General features: G+C 48.9%; 2 protein-coding genes across 2 annotated transcripts; both read right to left on the reverse strand.

The window, feature by feature from the left end:
- Positions 1-433: 433 nt before the first annotated feature.
- tom1 (E3 ubiquitin-protein ligase TOM1) lies at positions 434-12,799 on the reverse strand (the record flags this gene model as incomplete). Its single annotated transcript, XM_040816823.1, has 5 exons — positions 434-528; positions 591-4,874; positions 4,929-8,714; positions 8,771-12,668; positions 12,752-12,799. 5 exons carry the CDS (start codon positions 12,797-12,799, stop codon positions 434-436), a joined length of 12,111 nt encoding a protein of 4,036 aa, XP_040664256.1.
- Positions 12,800-14,045: 1,246 nt separating this feature from the next.
- On the reverse strand, positions 14,046-17,637 carry ASPVEDRAFT_124368 (peroxidase/cytochrome P450 family protein; the record flags this gene model as incomplete). The annotated part of the gene is made up of 7 exons (XM_040806173.1): positions 14,046-14,375; positions 14,440-14,566; positions 14,630-16,808; positions 16,866-17,058; positions 17,115-17,163; positions 17,216-17,313; positions 17,371-17,637. The coding sequence occupies 7 exons, from the start codon at positions 17,635-17,637 to the stop codon at positions 14,046-14,048; spliced, it is 3,243 nt and encodes a 1,080-aa protein (XP_040664257.1).
- Between the last annotated feature and the right edge of the window lie 866 nt (positions 17,638-18,503).

The following is an 18,503-nucleotide window of genomic DNA, read 5'->3' on the forward strand; positions in this document are numbered from 1 at the left end:
CGCGGCTCGCCGCCCTAAGGCACCATGGCATCCATGGCCCATACACTATGCAGCCTTAGTTAATAAAGATGTTAGTAATAGAGAATCTACGACCCGGAAGAGCTGGACTTTCGTAACATCATAGAATATTGCGCTTTTGATTCCAGAAAACAACGCAGCTGAAATACACGAAAGAGGACAGCGATCTAGAGCCCGGCTCCCCGGCCAGCCGACCTGCACTTCGACTGGTCCCGTGGGAGCATCCCAGTCATTCCCTCTAGTCATGGCCAATAAGCAGGTTGCATACATCGATACATGGAAAACATAATAGAAGAAAAAGGAAAAAAAAAAAAACACATGTGTCAAAACGCCATCAAATGCGTGGGGCATTAGAGTTAACAAAAAGAAGAAGAAAAGAAAACCACAGCAAAAACAATAGCAAATAGCCACCAGCCTATGCGAACCCGAAATATTCACTACCAGTAGTGATTGCGGTGTGTAGTCGCTGCCGCAAGGTCTCGTAGCTATCGTACTCCGGAAGATCAAGTTCTGTTCATTATAATTAGCACTTACTCTGACACCAACCGTTTGGTGGAGATGGGGAAACTTACGGTTGAAGCATGTATGCGAGCTTGGCAAGCGATCTTTGTTTCCATAGTCGCGATGGATGTTGAATCGGCTCACACCGTTCATTCCCTCCAACTCCTTGAAGCCATTGAGGGGCACTTTGCTAGTACCAGTAACGAACTGTAGCAACTTCGCCCGTTCTTCCTTGTCGAACGAGCGTACGGCTCGCCAGAACCATTGAATCTGCGGTGACGAGGCCGAGTAGTTGTGGTACTCAGTGTGTGCCTTCCAATCATCAACCTCAACCTCGGGAAGTCCAGAAATCAATAGCTCCAATTCTTGTTCATTGAAAATGGAGATCAACTCCGGGGGAATGATTTCATGGAAGCCTTTGAGGAAATTGTCCAGCTGTTCTTGAACGGACACAACCAGTCGGTAGTCGACAACCTTTTGCACATACTCCTCCTTGTTCTCCTGTGTCACAGGTATATTGTGTCCGTTCTCAATGAGGTCAATAACCTGTTTCTCACCAAAGGCATCCGTCTCCAAGGCGAATGTCTCGGTAATGATGTCCGTAATATCATTTTCTAACATCCAAAGAAGAGATTTGTAATAGTCTAAATCAAGGGTCTCCATGTCCTTGATTGACACGTTGCGGCCGAGGATGCACTTATAGACTGCTCGGCTGAAATGGCAGTCAAGTACACGTCCCTCGTATAGAGCCTTGCCGATGATCCGCCCGATGAACTTGAAGAACATGAGGTGCTCAGGGTTAATCGCACTCAAGCGGTTGGGGTGGAACGTGGTTCTGTCGGCGGCAACGGGAATGAAAAGCGCGTAGTCCGGGTTGAACATGCCGCGAGCGAGAACCTGGAACCATTCTCTCGTCACGCCGCCAGCATCGACACCCTCTTCACCATGGAAACGCACATTCAATTTGCCGTGTTTGAGCTCATCCGCAGACTTGAAATACAGAGATCTGAACGAGTCCAAGAAGACCTGGTCTCTCCGCACAGCAAGCTGAAGAGGCGGGTGAGGATGGCGAGGTTCAGCACCCCGTGAATGTACCCTGCGGGTGAAGTAGTTGCGCTTGTTGTCAAACTCTAGTACTTTAGGGTTTTTGACCAGTAGAGAGAATGTGCCACTCATCAATCGTGGGTTCTGTCGGACTAATTCGTTGAGAATCTTACGGTGTTCCTCAGTGAATTTGAAGAATAAGCTCTCCATGCTCACGTTTGAATCACCCGAACCGCTTGACACAGACAGTTCCCGGCTGTTGCGGGCAAGAGAAGTATCTTTGAGCGTAGTATTTTTGCAAACAACCATCAAAGCTTCGACCAGAGGCAGAAGGATTGTTGCCACATTCATCATGTTCTCCTTCTTACGGATAAGGGTCAAACATTCACTAAGCCTGGTCCATAACGGCCCAAACGTTGAACTCTCGTATAACGTCTGGAGGACATCTCTAGCTGGGCCCTCAAGCTCATTTCCTTTGGACTTTTCCGCGCGGTTGGGATCAAATAGATAATCAAGCGCCGTCAGAACACGAAGTAGCTTAGCTTGATCAGAGCTGGCTGGGGAGAATTTCGCGAGTGCTAGACCTTGCATATCCGTTCCATTTTGGGCTTCATGAACGTGGGATATCAGCTCATCCAGGTCGAGTAGGATAGTGGTGCTCAGAGTTTGTGCCTGGCTGACAAGCTCGTTCCCGATGGTGTCTCGAGCGCCAGGAACGGCGGAAAGATTGTTGATGGTGGAAAGAGCATCTCGGAAAATCTTTCCATTACATTCTCGAGCCGCGAGGACATGAACCACCAGCTTCAAATTGAACTCTGGAATAATTGGGGGCTCGATAGTTCTTCTCTTATGTTTCTCGTCTTCACCCTTTTTAGTTTCTGTCTTGACATCTGTGGAAGTTTCATTTTGGGTCTGCGTTGGTGCCGTGACGCCTTCCGAGTTTCCGCCTTCAGCAGCAGGGGCATCGGTCATATTTGTGTCTGCCACAACGTTCGCGGTTTCTGAGGTCTCGTTAGGGCCTGTTCCCTCTTGACGCTCCGCAGACTGCTCAAATTCGGTAGACTCGGGCTGTTTAGTCTTTTCTTCCTCCACTTGTTTTTCTTTCTCGCGGCGAAGGAGTAAAGTAAGGGGTTGAGTAATGCTTGCCAATAGACTTGAAAGTTGCTCCATACAGTTGGGGCTTTCCAGAATCAGTTTCCGATCCAGAAGCGAAAGTAAAGCGTTGAGTGCAAATTTGTTAGCTTTGTTCTCCTTCCCCTTGCCTTTGCGGAATGCCTTCAACTTTAGGGCAGAGGCGGGGTCGTGCTCTGTGAGGAAGAACCACGCAATGTGGGGGTTGTATTGAGACAAAAATGAAAGTGTCCCTAAGCATTGCTGGACGACCATTATGGGAGTGACGTCGTTACTGACATTGGAGGACTGGAGCCCGAGGCTTCGCTTGACGGACTGGGGAGTTTTCTGGATGGCGGGAGATTTGGCACGTAGGGAAAGTTGGGCAAAACTACGTTCGATAGCAGAGACGTCGGTGCTTCCATCCTGTAAAACGGAAAGCAGAAGACTGATAACTTCGATTCTGTTCTGGCGGTTCTCACAGACATTATGGAGGATGTCATTTAGTTGGTGGCGCGCATTGCCTTGCAGAGGCATGAACATCAAGCGAAGCAATGTAGCAACACCGGCCTTGTCCAGCATTTGCACTATCTGGCGGCGTTGCTGTTTCTTGGGCTCTTGATCATCAACTTGTTCTGTCCTGTGGTGGCGGTGATCCATTCGGGGAATATCGCTAAATTGTGCCAGTCGCCCTCTCGCTCCTGAAACAGCTCGCGCTTCTGTAACATATTCAGGTCCAAGAGTCGCGAGGATCTCTTCAGGCTGGTCCGCGAGAACAGCTTCACGTAACGACGGGTCAAGTGTGGCCAGAAAGCTGGCTGGATCCATCTCCTCCGCATGGACGGGGGCAGCGGCAGCGGGGCCAGCTCCTGCTTGCCTACGAGCGTTTTCACGCTCGCGACGTCGACGGTCAGCTGCTTCCTGCTGGAGTAGCTCTTCACGAATCTCAGGAGGCAATGCCTCAAGGAATTCGGGATTGATTTCACTTGGCTCTTCGCCAGCAGCGGCTGCCTGAGAGCGCTGCTCCGCTAGTTGTTGCATAATCACTTCCTCCCGCAGATCCTCAGGCAAAGCCTCAAGATATTCCGGGTCAATTTCCATCCCCGTAATATCAACCTGGCGACCTCTTATAGTTGTATGAACACGGCGAGCTGGTTCGGCTGGGCCTGGTTCAGGTTGGGCAGGTTGCACTGTGGTGCTGACCTCGGGGGTAGCCTCGGGGGTAGCCTCGGTTTGCTGAACGTCGTCCATAGCTTCTGGGGCGGTGCCCGACGCCTCTCGTTCGGCTGCTTGCTGTTCCCTTTCCTGTTGCTGGCGGGCAGTTTCTTCCTCCTCCTTTCGCTTGCGCTCTTTTTCTTCCTCTTCCTTAGCGACGCGTTCGCGTTCAGCGCGTTCTTCCTCTCTTCGTTTAGCTTCTTCTTCCATTTCCTTCTCCCGTTGTTTTTGCTCCTCGAGAGCTGGAGGCACGAGAATTTTCAAGAGTGAGTTGACAACGCGTTGAGTCTTTTCAGGGTAAGTGCTACTGAATAGGATGCGAGCTTCCTCTTGCCATCGACTTCTAGTTGTTGCCAAAGCAAAACTAACTGCCTGAGAAGGGTCATCTCGAGTCCGTGCGGGTGGTGCTTGAGGTCTACCCAGACCGAAGATATCTTGAATGCGACTCGGTAGAATAGCGTGCCTGTCAACATGAACATGAATGCCATCAGGACGATGGATGATCCCGAATCCAGGGCCACTGTTTTGACCCATGGCTTGCATTATGGCATTCATGAAACTAACAGGACTGTCCATAGGAAGCAAGCGCCCTGTCGATACTGGTTCCATGCCATGCACCCAATCTGTAAAGGCTTCGTTAGTAGCCCCACGGCGTTGTCCTGCCGCTTCTGGACCGCGATCAGTTCGAACTAGAAGAGGATTTGTTCCATCATCGTTTCCACGGGGCGGGGCTTGGGACCGCTGTAAACGGTACGATGGGATGGGAACAATGCCATGGCGGCTGGGCATTATACCCGTAACTGCAGCCCACGCTGGGTTATTGCCACGGAAGCGGCGGTGGTGATGGCTACGAGGTAATGGTGGCTCGTCACCATCCCAGCCCCAGGGATCGACGAGGTCTTCATCATCGTCAAATCCATGGTAAGAGCCTTGGTCTTCGTCAGCGTCCTCAAGCTCCTCCTCCAGCTCATCAATCTCTTCGTCTTCTATAGTTTACATCAGCAATCCACCTAAACCTGCGTTAAGGACCATATACGAACCATCATCTTCGTTCAAGTCGTCATCGACCATGTCATCATGCAAGTCTCCCAGGCTATCCGCTTGGAGGTCTTCGACGCCACCTGCAGCTTCGTTCAAGGCACGGAAGATGTCATCAAGGCGCTGCCCCTCAGGACCTTGATCCGCCTGCCTAATGTCCGCGAATTCGTCCTCGAGCTGATTCATGATATCAGCTTCGTCATCATCATCAGACATCTCTTCGCTTTCCCATTCATCCTCATCACCTTCATCAAAGCTCTCGTTATCTCTATCTCCGGTGATCTCGCCAGCAAGGATCTCATCGTCCATTTCGGAATGATCACCCTCATCATGGTCATCGTCGTCTTCATCGTCGTCATCGTCCTCGTCATCTATAACAACCTCGATGTCCATTCCAGAGTCGCCGGGGAGACCTTCAATGGGCCCAACGCCTTCAATATCGTCCTCCTCATCGCTGATCACCTCGCCATCGTCCTCTCCAATGTCTTCCTCATAGTCCATTTCTTCTCCGTATTCATCGTCATACATTTCGTCATCCTCTTCTTCTTCAGACTCCTCGGAACTAGTTTCTTCTTCATGGCGAGGCTCCAACATACCCAAGGTAGAGTGGCGGAAAAGATCGGGAGTTTCCTCACGTTCATCGTCCATATCGGAAACAGAAGTGGCAGAAGAAATTTCGTCATCTTCTGAGCCTCCAATGGTGGATATATCTGAGTTTTCGCTAAGTATCACAGCGGTCTGAGTAAGTTTATTGAGAGGGCGAAGAATATACTTGATAACTCGCTTGGATGACGGGAAATTCAAGTCAATCTCAGCCACGGACGCAGTAAGAGCGGCGATGAAGTGCTTTTCAAACATGGTTTTGGCAAGCTGTTTTGTGGAAGACGGGAAAGCAGTGTCACCTGAGACAAAAGCGTAACCGCTGAGCATTTTGTCGAACAAATCCGCAAGAGACATGAGTCGAGAATACTTGACGTCCAAAGCTTCGTTCGAAGAATTCGCCTCTTTGTACGCTTTAAGAGCGTGTTCTAGGACAAATCTTCGCACAAATGCCAGGTCAGGCTCGTCATCTTCTTTGAGACTCTGATCATTTCGTCGCCTTCCATTACCACCAAATTCTCCCGTTTTTGTGCATAATGCGACCAGGACACGCATCGTCCAAGCAGATGTGTTACTGCGTTTTTTAAAGGCAACAGATTCATCATGATCCATAGTGCCAATAGGCACAAGAGCGTTCAGAAGATAATTCAAAATACCAGAGCGAGGCTTTGACGGAGTCGTCGCTAATGGGTCCGCTTTGCGAGAGAAGTTGATAAATTCGACTTTGGTCTGATTGTATGACGAAAGCAATTCTGTCAAACATTGAAGCAAAAAGCACCGATAAATGTAGATTGGATGATCGTCCGCTTGGAATGCCGGCTTCTCTGACTTCTTGGGATTTCGCGAGCCCTGAGGTTCGGTGCTCGAGACAGAAGGGGCAGGTTCATCGGTCGACATTTCCACGTCAGTCTGTGCTTCCGATTGCTCAGGTGCGGAAGTTTCTTGCTTGAGGCTGGGTGGCGATTCCTGGTCGTCGACATCCTTATACGACAGGAGCTCAGAAAGGAGATAATGAATAACTCCATCCGGTTTCTCCACAACAGGGGTTTTCAATTCCACGGTCTTTCCCTTCTCCTTCTCGCCTTGGACAGTGTCAGGCTTTTTCTCTCCAGCATCTTGTGGGCCTTCTGAATCTTGATCTGATTTAGCATCCGCTCCGGTCTTTTTGTCGGCCTTCAGCGTCAAAATTTGAGGACGTTGCCGAGTATCGTAACGCTGTAGTTTGAGCTTCTCGTTTGATATTTCGACAAATATTTCCGGTGACCTGAGCACTAGATGATACATTTGTCTAACGTAACCAGTGGTATCAATTGGCCGCGTCGATTTTGACTCGAAATTAGCAACAATTTCACTTCGCATAATTTGCCGAATCGTATCATCGTCCTCGATGATATGCCTCAGAATAAGCATAAAGGCACCTTGAAGTTTCTCGTTTGTGGAGCTTGTCAGCTGTTTGACCATGACAAACAAGCGCTGCAAATTCTGTTTCTCGCCTAGTCGGACAGCAATATTATGGTTTCGAGTGAGAATAGCCAGTATCCGGCAAACCGAGAGTGCCAAAGTATCGTCCCCCCCTATTCTAGGAAGAATCTCGACTAAAACTTCAAATAATTGCATCTTCTCGTCTCCGGATACAAGGGGCTCCTCCAATTGGGCTGAGCCCTCATCAGTTGGGCTGGGGTCGGTGTTATCAGGCAAAGTCCAGCGAATCTGAGGAGGTTGAGCATCGTCAGACAGTAGCTTTTCCAGGACAAGCAATACATGTCCAACCCAGGGGAACGATTCGCCTCGCGTTTTCTCCGATGGCAGCGCGATGAATTGAAGGAATGTGGTGAAACACTCTTTTAGTTCGGTCAAGGTAGCGTTGTACATATCCCTGTCCTGAACCACCAATGCCAGAAGGTGAGCATAGGCCGCGACCTTCTTACCAGATTCTTGGAAGTCCTCCATTTGCAAAGAAACCAAGGATTGAACAAGAAGTTCGCCAATTTCTCTTCTGAAACTTTCTGGGTCGCGATGTTTCTTGATGGCGGAAGCGATCAGATCAGACAATTCGAAAGATACGTCATAGTGCTCGTTCAATACATCTAGGCATCGCTCAATCAGATTTGACCGGACCTTCTCCCTTTCAGTATCTAGGTCCTCAACAGTGGTCAATTCGCGTCGCCTTGTATTTTGTTGGTCTGGGCTTTGTTCAGATGGGTCAGCAGAGTTGCTTGCACGAGCGTTACTAGGCTCCGCTTGATTGTTGGCCGGGGTAGCATCCCGGTCACCATCGCCAGATCCTTGGCTCAGGATATGAGTCAAAGCTCTTGTGATCTCTTCAGGCATGCCTGGAGTTGTATCCTGGAGGCTACCATCGTCCGCAGGCCGTCCTTGTGCCTGTGCCAGGAACATGGAAAGTGATTGCCGATCAAAAAGTGATCCAGTGTCGAACGACGGCGGTTCTATCCCAGCTGAGTCCTCGGGTCCTTCGCCAGCTGAACGAACTGCTTCGATATCACTGGGTTCTGGCGGAATGAGGTCAGGAGCTCGGAGGTAGCTTCGTGCTCTGCAATATTCTTCGGCTGCAGAAGCGGAGTTGTTGCAACGATATAGTGCTTCTTGAACTAAACGACTGTCGAACCCTTTTTCCTGCAAATTATTGGCCCGATCTTTGTTTATTGTGACTCCTTTTCTTTGCACATCTACCAATGCTGGTTTTGCGTCAGATTGTCGAGCAGCTGAAGTCTCGTATTCACCATCAAGGGAAGATCGTAGAATATCAACCAGGCATTTGACGACAGAGCTTGTAGATTGGGTCGCAAAGTCTGAGTTCCACATATCGCGTGCTATAGGTAGAATCTCCATTCGAAGATCCACCAAGAACTGACCAGCTTGGAAGTAATCAGGCCGACCTCGGTCGCGGTCATTACTTGCCATGGCCTGTGTCTGACTCGAGTCCACAATGCTCTTTCCGGAAGAAAGCTCGGCGAAAAAGCCCAAAATCATTTTGATTCCGCCGAAAGCGGACGTCAACCTCGCAGACAAATCATTTTCGGGGTCGGGTACAGATGTACGAGGTGTAAGTGCCTTGACTTCATTGACGAAGAGGTCGCAAACGTCCTTTAGAACCTTCAGTCCGTTATTTCTCTTGAACGCGAATAAGACGAGCGTAAGATAATGAGAATGGTGACGGTCTGGTGCAGCTATAGTAATGAGTCAGTTCTTGAACTACGGGGATGTGGTAGAAAGCAAAACTTACCCTCGAATAACAGATGAGAGAACGATGATAGAATGACAATGAGATATGCGAATCGGAGCTTGGGGTTGCCACTAGAATTAGCGGGTTTGAACTGCAATTGTTCAAGTACAGCTCCTGCGATAACATCGGCCACCATGATAGCGTTCTGTTTCTGATACGCATCAATCCTCCTCTTCCCAATGAGACAGAGCCCCATATTATGGAGATATCCTGTTATTGAAGAAGGCAGAGAACTTAAAAGATATCGAAGCGCCTGCACATTCTTGAACGCCACGCCGCCCTCAGTGGGTTTTGCAGCGGTGTCATTGGGCTGTTGAGGGGTTTGAGGGTTGGGAGAGTTGTTTCCAGTTGGCCCGCCTTGACGAGCCTCGGGCGAAAAGATATTGGAAACGCCTCCCGGCAAAACTCCTGAACCATCGACCGGTCTGTCGGATGGTGGTTGCTGGACTTTTGTTGCCTGGTCCCAAGTATCTGGAATGTTTTTCTCAAGTAAAATCTCTTCCCAAACGCAGGCGGCGTGCAGGCTGCCGAGCTTTTTCACAAGGGCACAATACCGGTCGGCTAGGTTAACTTGAGCAAAGACAGAAGTTTGTTGACTTGGCCTCGACTGATATAGGGGCGCAGAGAATGCTTCACGAAGGAGATCCACAAGTATAAGTGCAGATACCATGTGCTTGGCGAAAAATGTTCCATTATCGCTTGAGGCAACGGAAGATTCGTCGACCGAAATAGCCGTCTTCAGTTGTCCTTCCTTTTCTAGTTGAACTAGGGGTGAGAAAAATCCTTGCTCTTCGGATGACCTCCAGAAGTCGGCCAGCATATCAACTATCCGCTCAGTTCGACAGAGAAGCGATGGCATCACAAGATGAGGCTTGGTTTCAACGAGCATATGGACCAACACTGTGAGTTCTTGATTCGCTTCGGTGTTGTGAAAATCAAACGGAAGACTCTGCAAGGTAGCAAGATCCAGGATGAATTCAACTCCACCAGACTCAATGAAGTAAGTGCAGTTCGACTGGTTTTCGAAAAACGCCCCGAGGAACCGCAAGACGGCGAATAAGTAGTCAGTAGTTGTCAGTTCATCCTTATCCTCGTCCTTAGGCTCAAGTTGTGCGGACAATGGCGGAAGAAGTTCGGTCACATCTCCGACACTTAATCTTCCTCCATTGGGGAGTGTCGCGTCTGCATTAATTGTGGGAACACCGTAAATATCATCGCCACCAGAGGCGTCATGCCCAGAAGCATCGAGACCAACTGCTTTAAGTAACTGCCAGGGTTCACCTGACAGTATCGGCTTCCCCTGAGAGTCTTGTTTCCATAGCTTTGCACCCATGCCGTACGACCAAGCCTTGGTTCTACAGAGGAATCCAACGCGCGCTACCATCACCATGACCGCGGTCATGATTGACGACTTCAGAGCCGGATGATGACGAACTAACTCATCGAAAGTACTACCCAAAGATCGGACTAGGTTTGTATCGTCTTTGATGAGACATTTCACATGTGCAGGATTTTCAAATATCTCAAAGAAGCTTTCCAAGGCGTGAGACGATTGAAACAATTCCAAACCAGAGGCGTTTAAGCAAATTGCCCCAAATGCTGAAGGAATGCATGAGAGAGCCTCAGTGGCAGGCATGATACCAGGGGCTAAACGAGCATCCTTTGGCCGGGCGGTAGTGTAGTCCCTTGGTTTCTGTCCCTGACCACTTGAGGGATCAGTGGTCAGGTTTGGCGCACTTGTCGGCTCTCCTTCTGTTTCAGCCGCAGAGGGCGACTCGCTAGCACCTTCGACTGCGGTTTCCGAAGCCTTAACTTTTGAGAGAGTAATGGCCTCTAGAAAGCTCTTGCTCAGTCCCGCTTCCGCAATAACTTGATAACTAGTGGGCTCATTATGGATAAAGCTGCTGAGGATATTCACGGCGTTACTCCACACATGGGAGCCAAATATGGGTGCATTCTCGATGACGAGGCGCAGGGAAGTCAGCAGTTGGGGGGAGTCAATCAAATTCCGAAGTACTCGGTCAAATCCACCCCCATTGTGCTGCATTATATGATTGACGAACCGGAACAACCAACGGAGGGTCTGTTGTTGGAAATACGGAATTTGATAATCGATTGACGATGTTTTATAATAGTCTGGGATTCCCGCGCCCCGAGATACATTCTCGAATGACGTCTTAGTCTCATAATCAATCAAGTCTGAAAGCGCATCAAACCCCTTAGCGTTGGTCAGTATTCCAAATGCATCGCGCACCGCAAGCACGAAACTGTCGAGAAACTCCATGACACGGGAATAAACACGGCGAGCTTTGTGGGTGCGAAGATTCAGGACATCCACAAACATAGGGATCAATCCAGCTGCTACAAGTGTCTCAGGAGTTCTAGTGCTCGACCCAGGAAGAGTACGCAGTAAAGCGAGTAGGGCATCCCGCCATTCGTCTTGGCCGCTGTCGTCATTTTCGTCGCCCTCCACACTCAGTTCATTGACAGCTTTTCGGGTGAGGAACATCAAAACACCATGATTCACGTTGACACTCAAGGCACCACAGACGTCAATCGCCCGTGCTTTATGCTTTGCTAGCGCATCAAGAGCCTGTATGGAAAATGTTTGGACTGTCCTCGAAACCGGAAGATCGCCACTGGCTCCGAGATGAACCAGCTCTCCTAATTGGTATGCGAGTTGAAGACGCTTCGGGTGCTCCAAGTCGAATTGAAGAATCTTCTGTTGGAAAAGTGGTTCTGGATAAATGTACGCAAGGTTTGTGATAGCGAGAATCCTTATGGCAAGTATCCGTTCTCTAGTAGACTGAGAACCGCTCAACCCCTTTGCCGCGCGGATTTTATTTAACAATTCATATTTAGAATCATCCGGCACTTCTTTGGCATATAGGGAAATGATCTCTTCAGTTGACGATGCCGAAATTGTAGTGTCCGGGATATCCAGGGTTTTTCCACCCGGTAACGGTTCCTCCTGTTTGCCGGCAGGTGTGTTAGCAACAGAAGCGGGCGAGTTCTCTGTCGAAGGAATACGACCCGCTCGTGGAGTGGAAATCGTATGGCTCCGATGGAAGGGAGTAGGACTAGAAGGAGCGTGCACGATAAGAGAGCTAGCGGTCCCGCTCTCCGTGCCCGATTTCACTTGCTCAGCAGGACCCGATGGATAATAAAGAAGATGCACATGGCCCCATTCCTCCCAGCCATCGCCCTCTCGCGTAAGTGATGTAAGTTCATTGGCGTTTTGCTTGGTCTGAGGCACCTTCTCCTTAGCTTTGACGCCTTGTGGCGAGGATGCTGGTCGACCATTAACAGACGGACGAGCGAAAGGAGCTGCGATTTTTTGCAATTTTTCAAGGTCGATGTTGTAATGTGTTGCCAACAAGCTCTGTTGAAGGTGGGAGCCGCCGCGATGGCGTGAGTGGTACCTTTGTGCCAAAGAAAGTGATAAACGAAGCGTGGATTGTAGAAGGGTCAACGACGTGGTGTTGAGTAACTCGCCCAGTCGTTCACTGCTATTGTACAAGCTGCGATTGCCACATTTCTCAAGAAGAAGTCTAGAGAAGTCAAGCACGGCTTCCAGTAGCTCCCTATCTCCCTCCGGACCATACTCCAGAGCGGTAAGCTTAGTCTCGATATCCCGCGAGCCTAGGTTGGGGTCTTCACTGGTGTAGCAATGCGTGATAAATTGTCGGCTGAAGGGCGTTGTCTGAGGGCCGGTTCCGAGGCCGTATCTATCAATGGCAGAGGCCAGAATTTCGTCAAAGCGATTCAAGACATTGATCCAGTGATACAGGTCACCTCTGGGAAATGGCCAGACGCGAGAAAATGTGCGAAGGTGAGAAGGAAGCTCGGGAACGGGGACAGTTGTTGCACGGCCTACAAAATCCGCAAGGTACGGAGACTATGAAGAAGAAAAATCAGTTCGATTCGAACTTCCAGCGAAAAAAAATGGCAAATGGGGGAGCGTTTCGGGGTGGAACTTACAAGAGTGGCCTCATGCTTTTGCCCGGCGACCTTCTTAATTCTCCCCATGGTGGCTAGGGTTAGAAAATCAGACAATCATTAGGAAAATTCGGAAATCCAGGAGACACTCTCCTAGTGTGGATGGCGAAAGAGAAGTTGTTGAAAATGTGGATGTGAGGTGAGGTGTGAGAGAATCTTTTATGACGTTTTTTTCTTCCTCTTCGGAGACTTTCCTCGCCAGAAGGGGAAAGCAAGATGGGGCGGCAAGTGTGAAGATTGGTTCAGCTCGCTTCAACGCTGTTCTGAGAAGACGGTCGATGAATGTACAAGTGGTCTTTAGAGTGAACCTGGTAGAGCGTTGGGGGGATTCGGAGTCTCTTGCTTGAGAGATGGGGAGGTGAAGGTGGGCAGGTCTTGGTTGGTTAGTAAGTAGTTAAGCCGCTGGCAGGGAAAACGGTGCAGGTCGTAAACCCTCAGCAGTGCCAACACAGGCAAAGCTAAGCAGAATCTAGGTAGTATGATTAAGATAGTTTGCTGAGTGAAGGACAGAAGAGTCAAATGTTGAAATGAGCGATGAAGGGAGGGTGTGGGGGAATGTGTGAGGCAAGGAAGAGGAAGATCGTGAATTGATGGTTGATGATGATGTTGATGGCTGATGGGGGGAAGCCAAGCTCCTGTCCGTTACCAGTTACCGTATCTAATACCAATTGGGGTTGAGCTACCGGCCACTAAACGCGTAAAACAAAGTAACGGTTGGTACCGTGCCTGGTCATAGCGTTTGCTTTGGATGAGCAGTTAACTTGTAGGGCGGTCTGCCCTGCTACCTCACTTTGAAAGACTAGGGTGTAGAAATTTTTGGTTTTCTTCTTTGATTTCTTGTTTGTTTGGCAGGAAACTAAGTTAGCAGGTTCTCGAGTACATACTCCGGATTAATGCTCGTTTGTGACCCAAGACCAGCCCCTCATCTAATCTTAGCAGCCCTGTCAACGATAAAAACGCCAAGCTCCCATACAATCATTATAGCTAGATAAGAATTACTTGGTTAAAAGAATGAGGTCGATGGTCTATTGAATAGATAGAAGGGTCGTTGATTTCTTTCTTTGGATAGCAGCACCATAGTGGAGTAGAAAGTTTCAGCCTTATCGGGCGTCTAGTACAACATATATTTACCAAATTGAGCCATCCGCAAAACACAACCGAAGGAAATATATCACATTTAGATATCCATTCCTGCCATAGCAAAATAAACCACAATACAAAAAATACAACCAAATAGACTCGCCTGAGCCATGTATATACCGCTATTATCGTTTCCCTAGTCTTCCTCTAGCCTAGGCAGTTCACCGTCCCATTGGATCTTCATGGTGCTGGGGAACGGTGAAAAGGCACTTTGATCCCCTGTCATATATTTCGCAATCCCACCAGGCCCAGAAAGCTTCTTCAACTGTCCTTGAGCTCCAGGAGCACGACGAAGATTATCCAGTCGCCCGACGACCTTCAGCATTGTGCTCAATCCTGTTTTGCAGAGGTCTACACCCAGGCACCTGTGGGCTCCAAAGCCAAAATGCGCATATAGATCCATGTCACGGTCAAGCTTCACCGTATCTGGATCCGGAAAGGCAGAAGTGTCCATGCATGCGGAAACCTAGCACATAGTTAGTGACGGGAGCCAGCAGTGTCAACATCAAGGAAGTGAATTCTTCACTTACCAGATTACAAATGACAGCCTGACCGGTTTTGATGGTAAGCTTTTTACCATCATCTTCGATGACTGTGGGTTTCGCAGCTACGCGTGGCAGAGCAACTGATGACCGTAGCCGAGCACCCTCCATGAAACTAAGCTGATCAGTATGCAAACAATGGACCCAAAAGGGAAGTAAGAAAATATTAGGTACTTACTAGCGCATAAGAAGCTCATCAGCCTCCGGTGTATTTTCCTTGGCCAACCGATTAATCTCAGGAAGATGAACGGATCCCTCTTCCGAAAGGTAATAGTCCAGACACTGTGAGAACAACTGCGCTTGGTTCGCTACCATTCCACCAGCGGTGGGCAGAATATGAGTCCATACGATTTCCGTCGCAGGGAGACCACTATCAAGTAGACGCTGGATCATGTGAGTACCATACTCGCTAAGAACGTCGCTGCGGTGTAGTCGATTTACTAGACTAGTTATGAAGCCGGTTTTGCCCACAATCTCGACATTGGCCATAGTTAGCTGACCTAACTGCTGTGTCACAGCCCGGGCGGCCTGGTTTAGTTCGAATGACTTTCCCACGTCTGCGTCGTAGAAAATGGCAGTGAAAACAACAGCCATGATCTTGTATAGTTCCGATTCTGCAAAGACTCCCCTGGGATTCGAATCCGTTTTCAATGGTAGCGAAAATACGCTGGAACAGAAGTGAACTTGCGCGAGATTGGCCACATCTCGAACAATGTCAACTTGGTTCACACCGGCAAGTTTGTAGGAGTTCTTGTGCAGCAGTTTCAGGGTTATTTGTTCGTAGAACCTTTTGACTTCCTCGTCCCATTTATCGCGATATAGAGCAGATCCCATCATTTTGCGTGATGCGGCGTTTGGTGGCCTGTCCCCGGACAACATGAAATCCATTCCGTAGGGGTGCTCGTCGTGTTGCATCAGAAATTCAATCTTCTCGCCCCAAGTGACCTTGAAAGTTTCCTGATTGTTGAGAATGGACATACAAGCGGCATGAGAATTGATGAAAGTTGGGTGAGGGCTATAACTTGGCTTTTTCCAGCTATATTGACCGACATTCCCGAGCTCTTTCAAGATTTTCTCATTCTCGGAGGGAATGACCAGTGGGAAATGAGCATAAATGGAATTTCCAGTAAAATGGTTAGGAAAAGCACGGAGTACCAACTTGTGGAATACTTGGCCTTGGTCGACGGAATTGTTGGGTTGAATTTCGCTGAACGCCCAGTTCGTAAGGTGCTTTGGAGTGTAATCAACAGTATAGAAGCGATCACCACGAACTAACGCGACAGCGTCGGAAAGAATAGCCCTAGAAATGGTGTAATTTGTACAAAGGCCACTCCCAGGAATTATGGGTTCTTTGGCGTCTTCAACAATCACGCCTGGGTATATTTCGACGAGATCAGGGTGGTCGTACAGTCGTTTGAGCTGATCAGCAATGTACGGATCCGAGTTGATATCCTCAAATGTTTTATGAGGAGCCAAATTGAAGTATTGGCGGAACTCGTTGAGGGTTCCCAAGTTCCATTTGCGAGCCTGCAGTATACCAAGAGCCTCGATGCTCTTAAATATTGCAGGAACATGAGACGCACCAAATGCACCTGCGCAATCCTCAACACTTTGCTCAAAAATTCCAACCAGATCGTCGTCATCGAACCTTCCGTCGGATTTTCGCTGCAGGCCAGAGAATGGACGTTCCGTCGGCTCCTGTGGAAGTGCTGCCTGCCACCGGCCCAAGCCCGCCACAAACTCCTTTAGCGGTAAGTTGCTTGGGTCAGCTTCGGGCATAATCTCACGGTGAAAGTCTTCTGTCCATTTCTCGTCGCGCTTTGAAATGCACGCATGCCAACGATATACAACATTGAATTCGGCCGACACTTGGTTCCCAGTTGCCATTGTTGCTGCTTCGCTCAACAGACCATCTTTCATCTCCATGCGCGGGTCCAAGCTCCATGTGCTGTTTGTCCGGTTTAGGTTCAGAATTGTCCGAACATAATCTTTCAAGATAATATTTGCGTATAGTCCGCAAGTCACTAGTCGGCCCGTCTGAAAGAGATTGTTGTCGTATTTAGCGTACTCTTTGGTATTGGACTCGTCAGGCTTGGTGAACCGGCCACCTTCGTTTATGGATGCCAATTGGCCAACAACATAATTATGGAAGCGGTTGAACATAATTAAAATGACACCAACACCAGGAGGGAAGCCCAAAGCGCGCCTGGTGGAAAAACAGTCCGGCTTCAACTTCCCGTCCTTGAACGTACGAACAAGATCCTGCTCGCCCTGATTATTGCCATACAAAGGTGAGAGATCCAAGTAGGACGACGTCAGGGACGCAGAGTCATCATTTGGGTCAGTCTGGAATAGATCTGAAAATTTTGTTAATGGCTTAGTCTTTCTTCTGGCTCATTAGGCTATGTCTTTACCGTGAATTATAATCGAAGCAAGATAGAAAAGAACACTCGATATCTTATTAGGGTGCTCTTTATATTCCCCTCGACGAAGCAAACTATCGAAAAGAGTTTCCGGCTCTGGTAAGGCAGGGGATTGCATTGTCTTTGGGCGGACAGATCTTGCATAGGGGGTTCCGGCAGCCCCAATACGGGGCCAAAAGTGATTCTATCATTGCTCAAATTAGTATACAGGCGGAGGGAACCAGGAAAAGGGTCGTTTACGTTTCCGGAGCCGTCAGCCTTGCGGTACATCGAATCAAACCCAAGATAACTGTTTGTACGTTAGATTTCCAGAATTAAATGATAAATACCTAGTTTCTTACGAAATTGGTGGGTGTTCCAAGTCATTCCACAGCATGTTCAAGAATGACTTGGTCAATTCTGCAGCATTTCGGGAGGTCGATGGTAAGCCGGCGGCTAGCTAGATATCAATCAGCCCCATCGCCCTTAACCCCACGGGGTCGGAAGAAGCACTGACCTGAATTACCCTTTCCATGATGTATTGCTTGTCATCCACAGGCTCTCCCGTGGCCGCGCTCTTCACTACATCGGCAAGCGTCTGGACATCATTTAGGCCGACATGGCCAAGGTCCTTGACCCAGCCTGTTTGTGTAGATTCTGCAATATATGTTCCATCACCTGTTTCCGTGGGCAAAGGCCGCAACGATGCGGAAACAACACTTCCTACTTGGGAGATGGTGTTTCCGAGGCTGTTGGGAACGGTGGCATCTTTGCTTTCACCCATTGCCGACAGGGTACTTAATAGATAGTATATATAGGATTGAAGTGGATATAACCAGTAGCAACCCTACTCACATGAAGTTAGCCACATTCATGCACGTTGTACATACTAGGCCTTGGGTATGGAAATATATACAACCCGCTTCAAGATGGCAAGACTCACAGAATAATGCCACGTACGCTATTGATGAGCGGCAGAGTTGAACTCCAGCAGCGTTGTTTTCCAGATTTAAGGAAGCAGCTCAAGCACAGAATACGAACATGAGGATCAACCGAGGCGTATGGCGGTTCCGGAAGTCTAATAAAAACAAACTTACATTCATTCAGGGATGAAGAACCTCAGAATGGAGATCATGGAAGAGGCCTGCGTTTTATACGAAGACTTTTTGGAGCAGGAGTCCGAATGGTATCTTTGAGCGAGGTCGTGAACCAATGCGGCTAAAACCCTGGAGATATGCAAGCCACCATGTTAATTTGACAGCGGGATTTAAGAACGGGACGAATTACTCCCTATGAGTGGAAGAAAAAGGTAAAAATAATGGGTGCGAGATCCTTCGTATTGCTGCTTATTTGCTGGGAAAACATGGTGCCCCACTGGCCTAAAGAGCTGACATTTCGAAACATACAATTCGTCGTCATCTGGTAAAATTAGTCTCGCTTTGGACTGGACGTCCGTGGTCGCCTTTCACAGACCAGGCTGAATACGAAATGGTATGTTCAAGCTGAGCGGAGAAAGCATTCGATGGCGCTGCCGTGGAACATCATTGGATGGAGGAGAGAGGCCGAAAGAGCCTAGTTAGATGCCGAGGAGAAGATTGAGGAGGTCCACCGTCGGGTGCAACGCTCGTTGATTTGCGGCAAGCCCAAGCG

This window comes from Aspergillus versicolor (assembly GCF_001890125.1).
Source record: "Aspergillus versicolor CBS 583.65 unplaced genomic scaffold ASPVEscaffold_2, whole genome shotgun sequence".
NCBI lineage: Eukaryota > Fungi > Ascomycota > Eurotiomycetes > Eurotiales > Aspergillaceae > Aspergillus > Aspergillus versicolor.